At 50.5% G+C, this 16,582-nt stretch overlaps 2 protein-coding genes across 2 annotated transcripts; both read right to left on the bottom strand.

Moving 5' to 3' along the window:
* Window positions 1-558: 558 nt before the first annotated feature.
* On the bottom strand, window positions 559-5,085 carry amdhd2 (amidohydrolase domain containing 2). Its single transcript, XM_030089591.1, has 12 exons — window positions 4,533-5,085; window positions 4,173-4,337; window positions 3,750-3,886; window positions 2,804-2,943; window positions 2,619-2,673; window positions 2,261-2,473; window positions 2,031-2,119; window positions 1,806-1,950; window positions 1,605-1,712; window positions 1,459-1,527; window positions 1,238-1,339; window positions 559-737 (listed from the first exon to the last, which is right to left on the bottom strand). Exons 2-12 carry the CDS (start codon window positions 4,253-4,255, stop codon window positions 658-660), a joined length of 1,221 nt encoding a protein of 406 aa, XP_029945451.1. The 5' UTR covers window positions 4,256-4,337; window positions 4,533-5,085; the 3' UTR covers window positions 559-657.
* Window positions 5,086-6,058: 973 nt separating this feature from the next.
* On the bottom strand, window positions 6,059-15,629 carry LOC115387029 (polycomb protein suz12-B-like). The gene is made up of 16 exons (XM_030089555.1): window positions 14,945-15,629; window positions 13,909-13,955; window positions 13,753-13,817; window positions 12,657-12,725; window positions 12,527-12,576; window positions 11,277-11,362; window positions 10,949-11,195; window positions 10,733-10,835; window positions 10,556-10,661; window positions 10,213-10,386; window positions 10,043-10,132; window positions 9,814-9,957; window positions 9,586-9,743; window positions 9,301-9,499; window positions 9,108-9,187; window positions 6,059-8,047 (listed from the first exon to the last, which is right to left on the bottom strand). Exons 1-16 carry the CDS (start codon window positions 15,105-15,107, stop codon window positions 7,660-7,662), a joined length of 2,169 nt encoding a protein of 722 aa, XP_029945415.1. The 5' UTR covers window positions 15,108-15,629; the 3' UTR covers window positions 6,059-7,659.
* Between the last annotated feature and the right edge of the window lie 953 nt (window positions 15,630-16,582).

Genomic DNA, 16,582 nt, shown 5'->3' with positions numbered 1-16,582 from the left:
AAACTACCAGGACAAGACAATATAACAACAAATTATTAAAATGAAGACAAAATAAGAAAAGAAATTTTAAAAACTGCACAAAAAACCCTGAAAAACAAACAAAAGTACAAAAAACAACCACGAAAAGACAAAGTAAACACTAAATGCATTGAAACAACAAAACGAGAAAAGAATCAATAAAAACACCAACAACAAAAAAATTAAGAATAACTACAAAAAACTACGAACCAAAAAAAAAAAAAAATCGCAAAACAACCATGAAAAGACACAAACACTGCAACACAACAACAAATACACAAAACAAAAATCATTATCTTAAAAAAACTCCAAAATAGATGAGAAGAAGCAGGATGTCAGACGGAAAGACGCCGTCTCTCCTCTTCAGACCAGGCTGTAAACAGCAACTTTAAACAACCCAGGTTGTTCTCAGACTCCATCTAAACAACCAGCGGTGAAATGAGGGTCAACACGTGGCCACCGCTCAGGAAGAGGCCGGAGAAGGACAGAATCTCACAGTTTGAGTTTTTCCACACAGAAATCCAAACCACACCGAATTATTTAAAGCAGTTTAATCCAAAAACATGAGAATGAAAGGCGGAGTGTCTGGATTGCTTTGTATGAAGGCACAGCGGCTCCCAGCGTCTTCTTCTTCTTCTTCTATGGTGTTCTGGACCAAACCTTCTCTCCAGAGATGAAGGTGGACTTCACATTCAGAGCGTCATCCAGGAGGACCAGGTCTGGAAGAGAAAGGCTCCAGTATTCACACACCTGGACGGTACAGACTGAAATCTCTTATTCTTCAGTACCTTTACTTTGTTAATTTACTTCCTGGTTCAAAGCTGCAAAAACAACAAGAATCTATAACGTTCCACTGAGTGGTTCTGTATGTGCTGTAAGTATTTCACATGATACAAATAATATAATAGGTATAATAATTCATTTTAGTGAGTATTTTGGTTTATTTAAGCTTAAACCACCTCCTTTGTGTGGTGTTTTCCTGTCTTTGTGTCTTTTGTTTTGACTTAGAAATAAAACTCAGTGAGATTTAATGTTCAAATGAAATGAACTCATCTGATCTAACTCATCTCCAGGACATCTGAAGGATCAGATCTGAAAGGCTGCAAAGGAGGAAGTTACTAAATTCTTTGTAACAGATGGAGGAAAACCAGACCGGTCAGTCTGGACTCACAACTGCCACCTAGTGGACATGTGGAATTTCACGCTGCTCCAGCCTGACCTGCGTCGGCGCCGTAGTCCAGCTTCCCTTTGGTGTGGCTGATTCCCAGCAGCTGGGCCGGGTGCAACGCGGCGGCCTCCAGAGCTTCCTCCATGCTGCAGCCTGCGGGGGCGGGGCAACACGGGGGGGGGGGGGGGGGGGGGGGGGGGGTCAGGACGAGACGGGGGTCAGGACCCGACAGGGTTTCACCTCAGCGCTGAACGTCCCGCAGCGGCTCTGACCTGACGCCTGCTTGAAGTGCCGCACACACATGTCCATGGTGGCGATGCTGCCGCACAGCGTCTTGGTTCCTGAAGCGGAGCGAGAACCGTTTGAGACGAGAAGACAACAAGCACATGGCGGCGGAGGGCCCGGGACGGGCGCAGACCTGCCACGTAGGCGTGCAGACCCTGGATCTCGATGACCTGCTGGCCCAGGGTGTGGCGGCCGGGCGGCAGACCCATGGCCGTGATGGCGTCCGTCACCAGAACCAGGCCTGGGGACACAACGAGACGGGCCGACAGCAGAGAGACGCCTTTAACCCGCCGCCGACTTCCAGAGGGAAGGACAGAGCGGAGGACACGCCCACCTGAGGGGTGGGCTCTGTGGGCGATCCGCAGCGCCGCCGGGTTGGTGTGGATCCCGTCGGCGATCATCCCGTAAAACACCGTCCGGCCCGGCGGGATCCGGTCGCTGGTCAGCAGGCCCACGATTCCCGGGTCCCGGTGGTGGAACTGGACCAGACAGAACAGGAACGTCACGTTTCTGGTCCAGATCAGCATCAGAGGGGGCGGCGAGAGTGGGAGGGGCTTACAGGCAGCATGGCGTTGAACAGGTGAGTGATGAAGGACGCGCCGTGCTGGACGGCGTCTTCGGCCTGAGAAAGGTTCGCCACCGAGTGACCTGCAGCCGGAAACCAGACCAGACCAGACCGGAGACGTGACCTCAGCTGAATCCCACCGAGACCCAGACGTCAGAGCATCTTCCTCCTCTAACTTCAGTCTGATCAGCTTCTTGTTGAAGGTGTTTGCAGTGGAAGCTCACCTAGAGACACGGTCACGCCCCTGGCGCTGAGCTCCCTCACCACCGATTGGCTGCCGGCCAGCTCGGGAGCCAGCGTTACCACGGTAACGTTGTCCAGGCTGCCGTAGGTCTCCGTCAGGTCAGCCATGCCTCCGGACTGGAAGGTACGCAGGTACTTCTCCGGGTGGGCTCCCTTCTTCTCCGAGCTGATGAACGGACCCTCCAGGTGGACCCCTGGTACACACACGCACACACACACACACACACACACACACACACACACACACACACACACCATACCATGAGGCTTCATGAAGCCTCATGGTATGGACTGATCTGTGGTAATTTTCAGTATTTTCGTCAATCGGCTCAGACTCACCCAGAACCCCGGCTCCATGCTGCCCCCCGCTGTGAGCCTTGATCTGAGGCAGCACCTGAAACACACCATCCTCTTCAGCTCTGAGCGTGTGTGTGTGTGTGTGTGTGTGTGTGTGTGTGTGTGTGTGTGTGTGTGTGTGTGTGTGTGTGTGTGTGTGTGTGTGTGTGTGTGTGTGTGTGTGTCACCTTGTGGTAGACGGCGGGAGGGGAGGTGACCAGCGTAGGACAGAAGGACGTCACGCCATGTTCCAGGATCTTTTTCGCCACAAAGGAAATTCCGGCGTTGACGTCGTCAGACGGCTGCGAGAAGTCCATCCCATAACCACCTGCGCACGCACACACACACACACACACACACACACACACACACACACACACACACACACACACACACACAAACAGGTTTGTATTTCTATCCTTGTGGGGACCTTCCATTGACTCCCATTCATGTCTAACTCCTAACCCTGACCCTAACCCACACCAAAACAAAGCGTAGCCCTCAAGAAATGTTTTTGCACTTTTACTTTTTTCAGTAACAACAACATGGTCAAGAAAACACTGTTTCCCCTCATGGGGACCCAAAAAATGTCCCCACGAGGCACATCGTGCCAGGTTTTCCTATCCTTGTGGGGACATTTGGTCCCCACAAGCATAGAAAAACCCGTACACACACACACACACACACACACACACACACACACACACACAGTGTAAATCTAAGCAGTCCCTATGCAGACACCTCCAGAGCGCCACGTCGCTCCTGCTCTGTCAGCTGAAGCAGGAAGATGTTTGTTTTCCAGTCCACAGCCGATAAAACGCTCAGATAAGGAGTCGGACAGAGTCTCTGACGATCGACTCGTCGGCCTCACTGAGGCGGATCGGCTTCTACAGACTCTGACCTCTGACCCCTTCAGCTCCATCAGCATAGATCAGAGAAATGACTCCTTCAGTGGTGAAACTGAATTCAATCAGGTGCGAACGATCAGAAACAGACAGTCTCTGGTTATATCAGCAGCTCTGACAGATCTGACCAGCAGAAGAGTTCAGTCGCTGAGTGATGAAACAGGATATGGAATTAAAGATCTGTAGAGTGTGTGTTTGTGTGTGTGTGTGTGTGTGTGTGTGTGTGTACCGTTGATCTGCGTGTCGATGAAGCCCGGGGCCATGATGCTGCCTTCACAGTCCACCCGTGTGTCTGCGTAGCCCTGCTCATCAAAGAACAGCTTCTCTGGGTCCAGAATCTTCCCCTCGCGCACCCACAGGTCCTCTCTGCAACACACACACACACACACACACACACACACACACACACACACACACACACTGGTGCACATGTACATATACCTTAGTGTGTGTGTGTGTGTGTGTGTGTGTGTGTGTGTGTGTGTGTGTGTGTGTGTCTGTACCTCTGTCATGTCACTGTTGTAATGTGTGTATACTGTGTTTGTACCTCTGTGATGTGTGTGTACCTCTGTAGTGTGTGTGTGTGTGTGTGTGCCGTTGTAACGTGTGTGTACCTCTGTAGTGTGTGTGTGCCGTTGTAACGTGTGTGTACCTCTGTAACTTGTGTTCTCTCAGGATCCTGCAGTTGACGAACTGGGTGATCGGAGCGTCAGACACAGATTTGTTTGACGGCATCTCGTCCTTATTTTTCTTTTCTTTTGAAAGCAGGAGATAAAGATCTGCTCACAGTAAACTCCACCCGCTCCGCTTCAGACACCTGGAACACAACAGCAACCAAACCAAGCGCTCCTCTCAGTCAGCAACCACAATCAACTGTCTGTTAACCATAATCCATAATTTGTTGCATAGGTTTTGTGACACAATATCTTCCAGTTGACTACTTTCTGCTCTTCCTCGAGTATGTTTAAAAGCACTCCAGGAGTACAGATTAATACAGATTAGTAAAGATTACCTGTGTTGCTCTGGGAGGTTGCAGATTGATGTTTGGCCCTGGATGGGATCAGTGTGGGTGCAGCAGCCGACTTTCACCTTTGAACTCCTTGCTGAAGTCTAAAGCAGAGCTCTAGATCAGCATTTCGCACCAACAAACTTCTGCAGCCACTTCCTTTCTTCTCTGTATGCCAAACAAACAAGCTATGCCAAACTCCGTTCAGAAAACAGTGGATTTAAGACGACCAAGGCTCTGACTCCTTAAACTCAAGGACAGAGAAAAATACAAATGTGCAACAACGGAAGGTATCCAGAGGTTAATTCGGCACTGAGTTAATCCACCTCACGACATAGATTACAGTGAAACTTCACGTTATCTAACCGTTAACGCAGCGCCGCGCTGCATAAACAACGGGAGCCGAGTCAGGTTAAAACTCGGACTTTTTGCAGCGGGTTCTTCATCGCTGCGTTCCTCCGCACCGAGGAGCGAGAGCCGAGGCGAGCTGCGGGGCGAACGGTGCACTGCTCCCGGTGTGCCGTTTCCGGTGTCTGCGCAGTGTCTGCCCGTCGAGAAGAGTGGAGAAAAGAGTGAGGAAGAGGAGGGAGTCACGTGAGGAAGTCAGCTGTTCAAAACAACACGAGCGCAGGACGCTGACTCTGCAGACCCGGAAAAGATCAACCGGTTCACGAAAAGAGTCGAGTCTTAAAGCTCCGGAATGGTTCCTCAGATTTTCTGCGTTTTTACAAAATTAAACAACAAAATAATGCGAAAGTGCGTAAAAAAACAATCATTACAATACAAAATGTTTTTTTTTTTGATGGATCAACCCTAACTAGGGAAGAACTGACGTCTGAGATTAGTGAGCTTTCTCTATCGCAGTTGCGCTATATGGCCACTAGAGGGCTCTGTCTCCTTTGAAATACAGTCCCTCACGATCCCATTAAATCAAAGACATTCCAGAGTTACCAGACTAAACTTCCGTTTCAGCTAATAAATTGCTGATTTGTTCACTACATGTTTTGTCACACACTTTCGATTTGTTGAATATAAAATTCATGATGCTAGCTTGTGAATCGTGAGCAGTATGTTTAGGAATGTAGAGCTAATAAATACTGCAGAAATATCTAAAATGGCTGAAGTGGAAAAAAATCTATAAAAATATAAATTGTAGCTATGAAGCGTCATGGCTGCAGCATAATTCTGGTGAGAAATTAATTTTTGCTGATGCTTTCAGAGTAGTCCTAACAGAGCCCCATTGCCAGCTGTAGGCATAGGCGAACTAGGCGGCCGCCTCGGACGCAGGGTGGGGGGCGCCGTGGCCGTACATGTGGGCGCCCCGATGCTCCGCTCCGATGATTGTCGGTGGAATTAACCTGTGGAACTCCGGGAATCCAGATGCTTCTGGATCAAATCAGCCACTTCCTGAAAAACTCTGCAGACGTGCTGTTTTAAAACTTTTATTAAGATTCAAAACAAAAACAACTCCCAACTTTTAAAAAAGTCCCTCCTTGGAGATAACAAAGTAAATCCACGAGTCTTCGGCTCGCGGCTGCGTCCCATTTGGTTGTTGTTTTTTTTTTTTTTTGCTGTGTAAAAAGAGGCGGGGCTTAACAGCGAATCGTCCACGTGTCACGGCGTGTGCTGGCAGTAGAGGTCGCTTTGGAGTCACACAGCGGAGCAACACTGGGAAGTGCGAGCACACAGAGTGCTGTAGTTCAGTGGAGCGCACTGCGTGGGTCACCGGTTCGAGGACGGGGGTCAAACTGCAGCTTCGGAACAGATTCGGAGCCCAAAGAAGAAGAAATACATACAAAATCTACATAACGGAAACAGCACCAATGTGTATCAATCCGCCCCTGAAAGTAGTCCCGAGATAAAGCACCAGGTTTCCTTCACTTTAAATACGATGGGACTGAATAAAGAACCCTGTACATACGAGGGGAACCTAAAGGGGAACTTTTACGCTTTTTTTTTTTTTTACATTTTTATTTTTTAGAAAACAAAAGTGTCAAATTACACGCCACATCGGAATCTTTTTTCTGCTTTAAAAAAAAATATGTACAGAAGCTGAGATAGTAACCATGAGGCTGGTGTCAAACTACCTGCATTAATAACCCAACTGTCGAGCGTCTCCCGCAGACTGATGATCCCGACAAACAGCAGGAGGCTGGTGTCAAATTACCACCTCAAATAATCCAGCTAATTTATCTGATTGCCCTGTTTGGAAATAAAGCTTCTCCTGCGATGAACGCCCTTCAACGCTCTGAAATAATCTGTGCTGCAAACACAAAGTGCGAGGCTGGTGTCAAATTACAGCGACGGTCGCTCCTGCGCTAAACGCCATGTTTGAAAGTCAGATGATTAACAAGTTATGAAAGTTGCTCCTGAGATTTATTCACAACACAATTACGAAGCTGGTGTCAAATTACAAGCTCAGAAGTTGAGCTCAGTTAAAAAGATTAAAATTGTCATGGTCAAAGGTCAACTTGATCGGTTTTACTGGAAGAAGCATTTCAACACTGAAACAAGACTGAGTTTATCTCTGATCCGCCTGTTTGGTTTTTCCTGGTTCTGTTCAGAAGGATTGACTCTTTAAAGTTCTCATCCAAACTGAAGCTAACTAAAAAGCAGCAGGTTTATAAAACCTGTGAAGAGACGCAGCTTCAGCACACGTCGGCCAGGATACTGCTGTCAAATTACAAGCCCGGGTCGCATGTCGGTAATACTGAACGTTCGTTTCTCCCACAGAGAGACAAACAGGATTTCTGTTCAGGCAGAGAAACGGGCGACCGGCCGGCCGGGCGGAGCGTAAGAGGTCCCTTTAGGGATTGACTCCCTCAGTGATATCCCGTTTGGAGCCCTGAGATCTACTCCCGGAAGCCTGTGAGTTGTGTGTGTGTGTGTGTGGTGTGTGTGTGTGTGTGTGTGAAGAGGCAGCAGCTGCTGCAGCACCTCTGAACCTGACGGGACCGACGCGTCGAGCTGGTGAAAACTCCTGAAAAGTGAAAAGAGAGCGACTTTGCTCAATCAAAAAAAGTTTGTCTTGTTTGTGAGAATCCCTGCAGTAACCGAGTGTGAGAGTGTGTGTGTGTGTGTGTGTGTGTCCTGTTTGTTCTTGCGGCCTCTGGCCGTCACCGTTTCTCGTCAGTCACTTCAGAAGAGTTTCTGTCGGGGCCTTCATTCTCTCCGGCTCGTCTCCGTCTTGCTCGTCGAAGCAGCCGTTGCTGGTCTCGTCACTGGATTTAAACTCTGACGGATCCGGATCGGGTTCCGGTTGGGACTCCTCTGCCGTGGCCCAGTCCTCTTCCTCCTCCTCCTCTTCCTCCTCCCCCTCCTCGGCGCGGGCGCCCTGGCCCCGGAGGAGGCGGAGCCTGGCCATGGCGCGGTCGATGGTGGAGGTGCTGATCAGGTTGAAGTCGTGCATGCTGATCAGGTGCAGCAGGAAGTTGCGGCCCAGGCTGCGGCCGATGATCACGTCGGCGTGATGCTCGGCGAACAGCAGGCAGGCTTCGTTCATCTGGTTATCTGCAATGAAGCTGAAGCAGAACAAAAAAAAAAAAAACCAAGTCAGAACAGCAGGAAGTTCTACTCTTAGGGCCAATCCCAATTCTACCCCTTCCCCCTACCCCTCTGCCCTTGGCCCTACCCCCTATCACTCTCCTACCCCTTTTAGAACAGGGCTGAGGGCTGGGGCTGTCTTTGCAGCACTATGAATTGGGACACCCCTTGGCCCTCATCAGAAGTCGGGTTTCATCGGGGGTCCCTGTGTCAAACATATTACGTTAAAAACATGATGAAAGATGACATTGATACAGTGATTAGTGCTCTTCAGAAGTTACAAATATACAGGGTTTCCGCCAGACCTTTTCAGTCCGGGCGCCCCGCCTGCGCTAAAATCTGCAGCGCCCGGACAACGGAGAGGATGAAAAGAAAAATAATAATAGCGCCGCGTTTGCGCCTAATTAGCAGTTGCGCTCAATCGATTGAGCTGGACGGTACGAGTGAGCGCCGCGGAGCAGCAGCGGCGCGCTATGAGTGAGCGCCGTCGGCATTGCTCGGCATCACTCCCCCCCACTAAAGTTTTATCCTGCAGGAGCAGGACACACTGATGTATGATCAGAAACGGTGCTACGCAGCGCTAAAACGTTAATCCATGACTGGGACACTGTCACGCTAGTATATCTAGAAATTACAGTGAAGCAAATGCACTTTTTATGTGAAACTCTGACTACCCCTCTTGAGAATAGGGAGCATCGATGCAGACTTCTCTGAAAGGGGGAAACAGCCCTCCCCCTCTCCCCTACCCCTATTCAAAAAGTAGAACTAGGATAGCGCTTAAGCCTCGTGAACGCGCATATCACAGGGGTAGGGCTGAGGGGGAGGGGAAAGGGGTAGACTTGGGATTGGCCCTTAATCTCAATAACAGGTAAACAACTCTGAAAAAGTACCCATGATGAGTACCAGATTACATTTACTAATGATCCATAATCTGGATGTTCGAGGGAGGAAGATGTTCTATCATCAGGGTGTCAGTTAGAGGAAGTTTGGTTGTTCGGCTCTTATTTTGAAGGGTTTTATTGTCTCAAAGACACAGACCCGTGTTTCATGACGTGCAGGTTCCACAGCTTCATGATCTCCTTCTCGCCCTCGTTCACATCAGTGAATTCCTCGATTTGCTGTAAGGAGACCAAACAGAGCGGCGTGAAGATGAAGGTTTGGAGATCAGAGACTTTTATTCTGAAGGTCTGATGAGCTCCGGCTTCCTCTCCGGAGAGCCGTCTTCACCCACCTTCACCGTCTTCTCCCTCAGCCAGTCGGGGTCCCGCTCGTCCTCGCTGTCCTCCTCCATCTCCTGCGGCCGCAGCGGCAGGCAGCAGTCGCTGTGGAAGTAGAGCCGGTTGTGTCCGCTGATGTACGTGCGCTGCTGCTCGCGCTCGCCGTCCTCCAGCTCCAGGAACTCCGACAGGCTGGGCTTCGTCCTCTTGGGCCTGGGCGGGCGGGGGGGGGGGGGGAGTCGGGGGCTTCAGAGAGCGGCGGAGGGGGGCGGGGCGTGCGTCGGGGGGCGGGGCCCTACCTGCAGACCAGCACGTGCGTGACGGCCGTCCTCTTGACGGGGCCGTTCCTGCTGAAGGCGAAGCCGGGCTGGCTGTGGATGTCCTGGGGGTTCCCGGCGTACGAGCCGTCGTAGCACTCGTTGATGGACACCTCGATCTTCGCTCCTTTGGGATGAGGCTGAGAGCGACAGGCCGGCGTCAGCCGCAACATCAAGACCGAGCCGCGGCGCCGAGGAGGCGGGTCTCACCACGTAGTTGAAGATGAAGCGGGAGTGCGACAGCTTGAGGTGTTTGAGCAGGCTGTACAGCTTCCTGCAGTTGAGCGTGCACCAGGGGCAGTGCAGGTCGTCCCGGGCCTCCGTCTGCTGCCGCGTGTTCTGATTGTACTGAAACTGCAGACGGAGACACGCACGGGCGTCATTCCACCGCCGCCCGCTCCCGGACCGGGTCGGACCGGGTCGTACCGGCTGCACCCACCTGGTAGAAGATCCGCAGCTTCTGTCGAGGTTCCGCTGAGATCTGCTCTCTTCGCGTCTGGACGTCGGAGCTTAAAGGCTCTTTGACGGCTGCAGGCGGGACGAGAGACGTTACCGACTTGAACAAAGACGATGGGGTGTGTGTGTGTGCGCGTGTGTGTGTGTGCTGACCGGGGGGTGTGTGGCCCTCAGCGTGCTGGCTCGGGGGTCCTGGTTGGTCTCGGAGTTGCGGGTCGCCAGAGGTTTGGCCACCGGAGCCGTGGATCTGTCGGCGGAGTCGCTGGTCCAGCGCAGCGTGAACTGCAGCGTGGGACCCTGGGAGAAGCTCTCGAAGGGGGGGAGGCGCTGCGGGGGGAGGAGAGGAGGAGGAGGAGGAGGAGGAGGAAGAGGAGCGTCAATACTCCACGTTTGAACAGACTCACCAGAAAAACCCGGTTCATTCTGTCTCATGTTCTGGTCTGGATGAAGCCTGCAGAGCTCCGCCCCCCTCCAGGAGGCGGAGCTCGTCACCCACCTTCCCGTCCAGGATGGTCTCCCAGGTGGCCCTCTTCTTGCTGACGGGACAGTCCTCCATCTCCTGCATGGACACCTCGTATTCTCCGTCCAGCAGCTGCAGCCGCCTGAGAACCAAAACCACAACTCAGTGTCCAGACGCCACACACACACAGACACACACAAACACACACGGCACCTGTTCTTATCGAACACCGTCATCTGAGCCACGAACGTGGTCTCGGCCTCGTCTCTGAGGGCGGAGCTCCTCCTCTTCCTGTTCACCACGTCCTCTGAATAATCTGAAACACAGCAGTAATCCAACGGATTGGCTCAGATTAAAGTGTTGGTCTCACGGGTGTGTGTGTGTGTGTGTGTGTGTGTGTGTGTGTGTGTGTGTGTGCGCGCCGCTCGCCTCTGCTGTAGTGGTTCTCCCCGTTGGCCAGGCCGTTGACGGGCGGCCGGGCACAGCCGGGCCTGGACACCCGGAACAGCAGCGAGTAGGACTTGACCATGTGGGAGTTGCTGGGCTCGAACTCGCTGCTGGGCACCAGGAGCGACGGCGCCGCGACCGCCTTGGCCGGGACGCCGGCGCCGGGGTCGGGGTTCAGCGGCACCTGCTTCTTCCCCGTGGGAACCTGCTTCACCGGGCAGCTCACGTCCTGGCGGGGGGTCAGAGGTCAGGCTCAGGGGTCGGCTCAGGCCGACGCCCCCGGCGAACAGGGAACTGCTGCAGCACCCACCTTCCTCTTCTTGTGGCAGACTTTGACCAGCAGCACCTCCAGAGACACCGAGTTCTGCTCGTTCTCGCTGTCCTGAGACGGTTTTCCTGAACAAACAGGGAGAAAGACTTTCTACAACCACAAAACACCTAATCCCTCCAACACCCAGGTTACCCAGGTTCATCTGAGCGGAGGAGGAGGAGTTGGAGGAACGAGGGCTGGACAAAATTTCCATATCAATATATACCGCGGTATATTTTTATTTAATAACGGTGATATGAGTTTTAAACCCATCTTCGATACAGTGCATTACAGGATGCGTTTCACGGCGCCACTGATTCAAGCCGAACAGAAAGCGCCACAAGACAGTGGCTACGGCCACAGCTGGCCATCCTCAGCTCAGGCTACACGCTAAGCTCCACCGCGGTGAGTTTGAGCTCCAAAATGAGAACTCGTGATGTAAACGCGACTGAACAAGCTTCCACAAGCTAATTTGTGGCCATGAAATAATAAATCGTGGCCACAAATTATATCATTCACTGAACAGTCCAGTAAAGTTAGCAGCATGTTGACAGATGCAGACTTTCGGTCTCAATAACTCTTGAACTGAACGTCAGTGACACACAGAGGAGCCTCCATCCCGTCGCTGTGAGCTGGACGACAGGCTACAAGCTCATTTTTATTAAAAGTATCTGTCTATCAAGCAGCAGATACAATATTGATTTCGATGAGCAGCCGTGGTGCTGCGGGGTTCAGGGACCGTCGACAATTTACAAGACGCTGCAGTGAAGACAAACACCACAAAAAACAGTACAGGGATTCGCTGCAGCGTCACCATAATCACTACAACCTGAAGTAATCCTGTACTTAACCTCAGTAATTCTGAGCACTTTTATTTTTCTTCCTGGTTGAAGCAGCTTTGTTTGAATCCATAGCAATAACATAACTGTATTTAAGTGCAAAGTTAAAGCTATTTATATTGAAAAAGGTGAAACTTAGTTTATTTGACAGTGACTTCATATTTCTAAAAAAAAAAAAAAAAAAGTAAACAATTGTAGTTTTTATTTCTAAAATGTTATACCTGGAGCAGCTTTCTGGATAGATAATTTCTAGTTTTACAGGTAGTACATTATGTACATGATTCTCAACAGTTTTTCTGAGGCTTTTGTGTAATTTATATCGATATCGGAATTATATCATATCGACCGAAATTATGACCTATATCGTGATAAAACTTTGGGCCATATCGTCCAGCCCCAGGAGGAACCTACCCGCTTTGTGGAAGAAGCCGGTGAAGGTGAGCTGCAGGTTTGAGGCCAAGCTGCAGAAGAAGAAGAGACATTTCCTTCAGGTTGAAGCAGCAGTGGAGGCCTGAAGTTGGTTTGTTTCTGGTGTCTGTACCTGTGAGTCTCCTGCTCTCCTCGCATCTTCTCCACCTTGAACAGCAGGTTGTCCACCTTGGAGCTTTTCCTGTCAGACACCAGCAGTCAGAGACCATTTAGCTCTCCACCGACGACTTTCTGCTTTGTTTTCCAGCCTCAGACCGACGGAGGCCGAGAGCCGCAGCAGCACAGATCAGCTTCACAGAACATTTCCCTCCAGCCGCAGTAACGAGCCATTAAGGATCACGTGTCCTTTCATGTAGCGAGGGCCACCTGCCCCCCCGCCGGGCTCCTGCAGGACGGCTTTGGGGCCTCGGTGATCACAAACAGCTGGAGAGCCTCTGGCTCCGTGTCTCCAGACTCTGGGCCTGCTGGAGGCCCATCTCTCACACACAACACACCTTCAAGATGTGGGCTCATTCTGAAGTCAGTCTGCAGGTCTTTAAACCGTCACACGCAGCGCTGCTGGGCTTCTTTCACGCTGTGAGAGCACACAATCACTGCCAGCTCCTTCCTCTGGCTTCCAGCAGGAAGCAAACCGACTCGTTCCACCTCAGACCAGGATTTAACAGAACCAGCGCCTCCGACCGAGTCGCCAGCGGTGAAGAAGACACGGTGAAGGATCCGATCACAGACATCTACTGAGCATGTGCACAACGACTGTTCACGACGGCCGCCGTGCATCGGATCAGGAGCAGCTTTTCCCTTATTGATAAAGTGTTTTCTAAAAGTTCCACCTTAACAGTTTCCAAAGAGTTGTGTTTTCAGCGCTCAGAGCAATCTCTGAGGTGTCCAACAGCGAGTGAATAAGTTCATCAGAAGTTTATTTCCATGATTTATGTTCAAGTAAACTCAGTAAGTCAGTGATTTGATAAGTGACTGAGCGAGTAGGTTAATCAGGACACACACACAGCTGTGTGGTGTGTGTGTGTGTATGCAAAGCAGAGTAACTGAAAGCCGGCGGACTCCCATCTGCCTCCAGCGGCTCACACGTGGCTTCACTTTCACTCCCGCTGACGGTTGACCCGTTTTCTACACACTCCATAACACTACCTTTCAAACACACACAGCAGCTCCGATTCTGCACAGTCCAGAGAGGTGAAAGGTCGTCCTACCTCTTGGCGTTGCTCCTGGAGTTTCTGTGCGACATGTAAGTGAGCGTCCTGTGCAGGAAGATGGGCTGACGGGGAGCAGAGGGCACAGGGTGAGCACGCTGCAGGACACGCCCACGTCTGATCTTATCTCCTCACACACACTCATCTGAGACTCACCGCGATCAGGTTCCTGGTGCGGAGGAAGCGGTAGATCTGAGTCGGCTCTGTGAAGGAAGAAAATTCAGTGAGACGCAGAACTTTAGCCGGTCTTCTTCTGTTCTTGTACCGAATTCAGGAGGATTAATGCTCCACCTGCTGGTATGAAGTGGAACAACAGGACTAACTGGACTGAAGTCAACCAGCTGACTTTGGAAAATGTCTCTTTAATTACAAACTGTACCTTTAAGACAGGAAGCACTTTTCCCCTTCACAGTTTGGTGGTTTTGAACAGTTCTACCGACGTTAACTTGCTCCTGAGTTTGTGTCAAATCACCATTGAGTTGTTGTTACGCTGATGTTTTCATACTTTGACCTGTGGTCGAGCAAGTTCCGTGTTGCTGAATTGAGTGAACAGTTCTTTGTTTCAGAGTTTGGTTTAAGGGTTTCAGGTGGATTTTTAAGAGGACGTGGTTGGTTTAAAGAACACTCTGGGTCACATTCAAAGAGTCTGCTGTAGAATCGAACACGTGACAGTTTACTTCTCCCCAACAGTCCAGAGTTCAGTTATAAGAGTCTTGGAGAGAAGTTTGAAGAATCCGTGTCGACTTTCTTTCAATAAAACCCAGTTCTGCTGTAAAGTGTTTGTCAGATCTTGCAGGAAAAAGTCCAGGTCTGGATTTAAGAGCCAGGGTGTTATATTCAAAGTTAATCTGTAAAGATTCAGGTTTGCTATGCAGGACGGGTTAAAGGGAAAAACTAGATCCAGGTGGTCAGAGTAAAATCTGAGTCTTTTAAAGAGGCTCCGTCCTTGTTTCATGAAATACTTTGAAATTGATCAATAAATTTTGATAACTGCACCTGCTTGAAAACAAGTATTTCAGAAGGTTTTCATTTGCTCTCTGGACAAAATGAGCCAACCAGGCTGTAACACACACATTCTGCTGTACACACACACTGCAGAAGCCCCTGTCTGCGCCCTGAAGTGACAGTCTGGACCCTGATCTCTCCGGTTTCTCTCTGATCTGGTTTCCCTGGTTCTCCAGACGGGACTCACTCTCGAAGGCCTGCAGGAACAGCTCGTGGTCCGCCTGGAGGAGCTGCATGTTCGGCTTCTTGGCTGCAGCCGCGGCGGCGGAGGACGGCTGGTACACGCCATTGGCTTTCCCCCCAGAACCGAACCCCACCTGGTGGCTCCCGCCCTGCTTGTGAGGGGCCATCGGAGAAGAGACCCGGGCCCGGGAGGGGCGAGAGGAGGAGAAGTGCCCTCCGCCGGGGGAGAAGTAGAAAGAAAGCGGCTCCTCGGTTCTTTGTCAAAACAAAAGAGCCTCCGGAAAGCAGCCGCTCAGCGCAGACTACCCGCTCTCCTCATCCTCGAACTGGGATTACTTCTACCGAGGAGGACATCGGAGGAGCCGCGGTGAGCGGAGCCGGTTCGCCAGCCGCGGAGCCCCGGAGACGAGGCTGGAAATGCGCGGAAGAGGAGAGCCGCCTCCGGGCGAGCTGTTAGCCGCAGCCCGCTAACTTCCGTAGCCAGCTAGCAAGAAACGCCGGGCTAACCGGCTAGCAGCGCCCGCCGCTCCCTCTTCGTTTTTCACCGCTAAACCCAGAACTGGCGCCGCGAAACAGCAGATTAACGGCAGAATTCACCCGGTTTCACTAAAACATACAACACGACGAAACAGATAATTCACATTTCTCAACGAGCGGTTTGATAAGTTCTGAGCGGAGGCGGAGAGCGGCGGAAAGTCACAGCGACAACATCCGGGTTGACTCTTCAAAATAAACGACAGGACGATACGAGAACGCGACACAGTACAAGTATTTTATTGATCCGAGAGGGAAACGCTTCAGAGATGTGGTTTCCATGCAAGGCGCACTATCCATACAAATGGGAGCAATTTTAGGTTTGTGCTGCTGCTCAAGGACACCTTGACGTGTGGAGAATTACAGGTGGGGAATCACACCTGCAACTTTCCTGCAGAGATCACAATAGCCGACATCTGGCTGATTAAACATTCTGGTCTTTTGTAAAAATAACATCACATCCATTGTACCTTTAGAGTCCATTTATACTGTGTTGATTCAGTAAGAAGTTCATTTTAGCTGCAGTTCCTACAAGAATATAATATATTAACTCGATCAGTGGTGTCAAACTGACTGTCATCCATATTTGCACAATCATGCTCCACATTTAGTGTAAATTTTTAGTTTTTAAATTAGACATTTTAAATTAAAAATGAGCAGCATGAAATGTGCTGTTTTTAATTGTCTTCTTAAAATGCAAAATTTAATGAGAAAAAATGTTAGATATACGATCCAAGCACATATATCTGCGTCAAAAATGTGTCCATCTATAACAATAGATGCTTGTCTGACCTTGACCTTGAGATATTTACTAATCTGCCTTTGAAACTCTTTCAAGGTTTTGGAACATACTTTCAGCGCTCCGCGACCTTACTCTGAAGGATCTACCGTATGTGCTTCCGGTTTGTCGTGCTTTAACTTTTGGATTTGACCAAACGGACGTTTGACTCGTGTTGAAAGATCCCGCCTTCTGGCGGTTCCGACCAATCAAAGCGCCGTTCCGAGAAACTCTCAGCTCTCATTGGTCCATCAGTGAAAGTGGGCGGGGCGTTCAGTGGCGCTTGCCGCCTGGTTCACAGAGTTCATAAAAATACTCATAAAAAAACGA

The sequence above is a fragment of the Salarias fasciatus genome, chromosome 4, assembly GCF_902148845.1.
Source record: "Salarias fasciatus chromosome 4, fSalaFa1.1, whole genome shotgun sequence".
Lineage (NCBI taxonomy): Eukaryota > Metazoa > Chordata > Actinopteri > Blenniiformes > Blenniidae > Salarias > Salarias fasciatus.
The sequence above is the reverse complement of the archived record's forward strand: the minus strand, read 5'-3'. Positions and strand labels throughout refer to the sequence as shown.